The sequence below is a fragment of the Xyrauchen texanus genome, chromosome 44 (genome assembly GCF_025860055.1).
Source record: "Xyrauchen texanus isolate HMW12.3.18 chromosome 44, RBS_HiC_50CHRs, whole genome shotgun sequence".
Lineage (NCBI taxonomy): Eukaryota > Metazoa > Chordata > Actinopteri > Cypriniformes > Catostomidae > Xyrauchen > Xyrauchen texanus.
The window spans coordinates 35,001-37,500 of NC_068319.1; the positions used below are offsets into that span (position 1 = coordinate 35,001).

At 45.0% G+C, this 2,500-nt stretch overlaps 1 protein-coding gene across 1 annotated transcript in view; it reads right to left on the bottom strand.

Annotated features, from left to right (window-relative positions):
• The window catches only part of LOC127636762 (beta/gamma crystallin domain-containing protein 3-like), a 30,427-nt gene that overhangs the window by 2,262 nt on the left and 25,665 nt on the right, over positions 1-2,500 (bottom strand). Inside the window, exons 12-19 of the mRNA XM_052117476.1 lie at positions 2,031-2,151; positions 1,570-1,700; positions 1,344-1,470; positions 1,121-1,153; positions 929-1,038; positions 727-853; positions 503-630; positions 302-425 (exon numbers count right to left, since the gene is read on the bottom strand). Of these exons, the coding sequence (XP_051973436.1) occupies positions 302-425; positions 503-630; positions 727-853; positions 929-1,038; positions 1,121-1,153; positions 1,344-1,470; positions 1,570-1,700; positions 2,031-2,151 (901 nt within the window). The remainder of the gene's footprint in view (positions 1-301; positions 426-502; positions 631-726; positions 854-928; positions 1,039-1,120; positions 1,154-1,343; positions 1,471-1,569; positions 1,701-2,030; positions 2,152-2,500) is intronic.

Consider the following 2,500-nt stretch of genomic DNA (forward strand, 5'->3'; position numbering starts at 1 on the left):
CCACTACGCCACCACTTCTTCATATTCATTTGTATGTTTTCAATGAAAAGCGTAATTGTTCATTATTCAACAAAATTGAATTTCAAACACCACATGCAATTTGAACTTGTTTATTTTTCTTTTTTTTTTTTATTAACTGCTTTTGTTATTGTTTTTTCCGATTATGTTGGAGTGAGGGAGCAAAAGAACCGGAACCACTCATTTATCTGCATTTATCAAACTTGATTTGTAGACTGTATTTAATTCAATAATTCTGATCAAGAAGTGTTTGAACATTAATTGTCATGATATCAGCACTGACCTGTTTGAGGGGCCTCAATGATCCGACTGTTTCCCAGCCGCTGTGACCCCCCCAATCTGGATATTCTCTCGGTTGCAAGAGCATCTGACGCCCCTTAAAATGACTGTATTCATATGCCACCCACCTGCAGGACGACAGCGAGGCGCTCATGTACCTTTAAGAATAATTTACTGTTCAATCGTGTCATGTGAGAAGTCTTACAGGCCGCTGTTGACTCTCACAGATTGGCTGAAGAAGTGTGAGATGTTCTCCACATCTGAATGTGACGTTTCCTCGAGTCCCTCAAAACCGCTGAGAGAAAACAGACTGACGGACGGATCGGTGAAACTCTGAGCGAATCATCAAATAAGCATCAAATGTGAACGTCATGAGAACTTTGGTCATTTATCTGTAACTAAATACTGTCATTTCTCTCATGGACTTACGTATGGAACAGGCTTTACAGACTTGATGACCGCTGATGCACAGCCACAGGAAGTGAGGTCAGGGTAAAGCCCCTCCCCCAGGATGTACTGGTTACCAGAGAAACCCTCCTCATCGAAGAGCAGCCAACTACACGAGGAAGAGAGCGTGAGATGAAGGTGGCGTGAGTGTTACTGATTATCATGTGTGATGTCATCATCTCACCTCCCTCTGATGACCCGGAACGACTGGAGTCTGAGACCGCCGCAGTCCGGAGCTTCACTCACAAACTCTCGGCTCTCGCCGTTGTAATGCGTCTGACTGTAGATGCGCAGCTGCGGTCAGAGAGAAACATGTTAGCGTCACATGCCGGAACTCCTCATGTTTACGTAAGTAGCACATGTGATGCAAACATACCAAAGAAATTGGCTCTATGATGGTGCAAACTTCCTGTGATGAAAATGAGATGAATTAGTTAGATCTTGACCTGTTATGTATCCAGTCAGTCAAACATGATTCAGATGCATTTTTAATTCTCATAAGAAAGAGAAGCTAATGTTAAATCATCACAGTGCTCCAGTTATTAAACGTCTCTTTGTGCTGCTCGAACAGTCACTGAGTGCGGAGCGTGTGAACTCACCCTGCGAATAGGTCGCAGTGACCGCGGTGAGCTGCGCCTGTCACCCCATTCGAGGGTCCCTGAGTGTCGTCCTCTCTCTAGCACATACTGATCTCCTGTGAAGCACCTGTCGCTGTACGCCACCCACCTGAAACACACAAACACCAGCGGAAACGTCACAACTCAAACGATCCGCTACGGCTCTTCTGATGGAGATGGTGACATCAGAGCGTCACATGATACTCACGCTCCACTCTTCACATAGATGTTGTTTGTGTCCTGAGTGATGCCGATACGCTGCAGGTCAGCAACTTCCTGGTCCACCACAGTGACTTCCTCATCGGAGCTCTTCAGACAGATTGAGGCTTCCAGGAAGTCCTGAAGGAGACGTCCATAACAACCAAAGAATGTGACACATATTACGCTGCAATTGGCAAATCCGCTCTTAAGAAGAGATTAAACAACACTGATCCTCATCAGCATTTCACCAAGTAAAAGTGAGTGAAGTGTTGTTTACACCAGAACAGATGAAGTCATTGTGCCACAGGTTTTAAAGAGAGAGAGACAGACAGACTCCAACCTCCTGAACAATTAGTTCATAAAACACATTTGCTGCTCTTTAACTCTTTACTGTCTCTCAACTCTCGTCATCCTCGTCATGTTGATTTCTCATTAGAAAAAAGACAGACAGACAGGTTCAGGACTCACGGAGTGAATGTAACGCAGTGATTTAATGGAGCTTTTGAAGAGTCTTGAGCAGTCGCTGTATCCACCCTCCTCCAGCACACACTGATGACCTCTGAACCCCTCACTGGAGAATCCCACCCATCTAACACACACACACACACACACACACACACACACACACACACGTCTATAAATATCCCTCTAAAGTGTGTAAGTGTGTGCAGTGTGTGTGTCAGTGAGTGTGTATTTATATATATATATATATATGTGTGTGTGTCAGTGAGAGTGTGTGTTAGTGAGTGAGTGAGTGAGTGTGTGTGTGTGTGTGTGTGTGTGTGTAGTGAGTGTGTGTGTGTGTGTCAGTGAGTGTGTGTGTGTCAGTGAGTGAGTGAGTGAGTGAGTGTGTGTGTGTGTCAGTGAGTGAGTGAGTGAGTGAGTGTGTGTGTGTGTGTCAGTGAGTGAGTGTGTGTGTGTGAGTGTGTCAGTGAGTG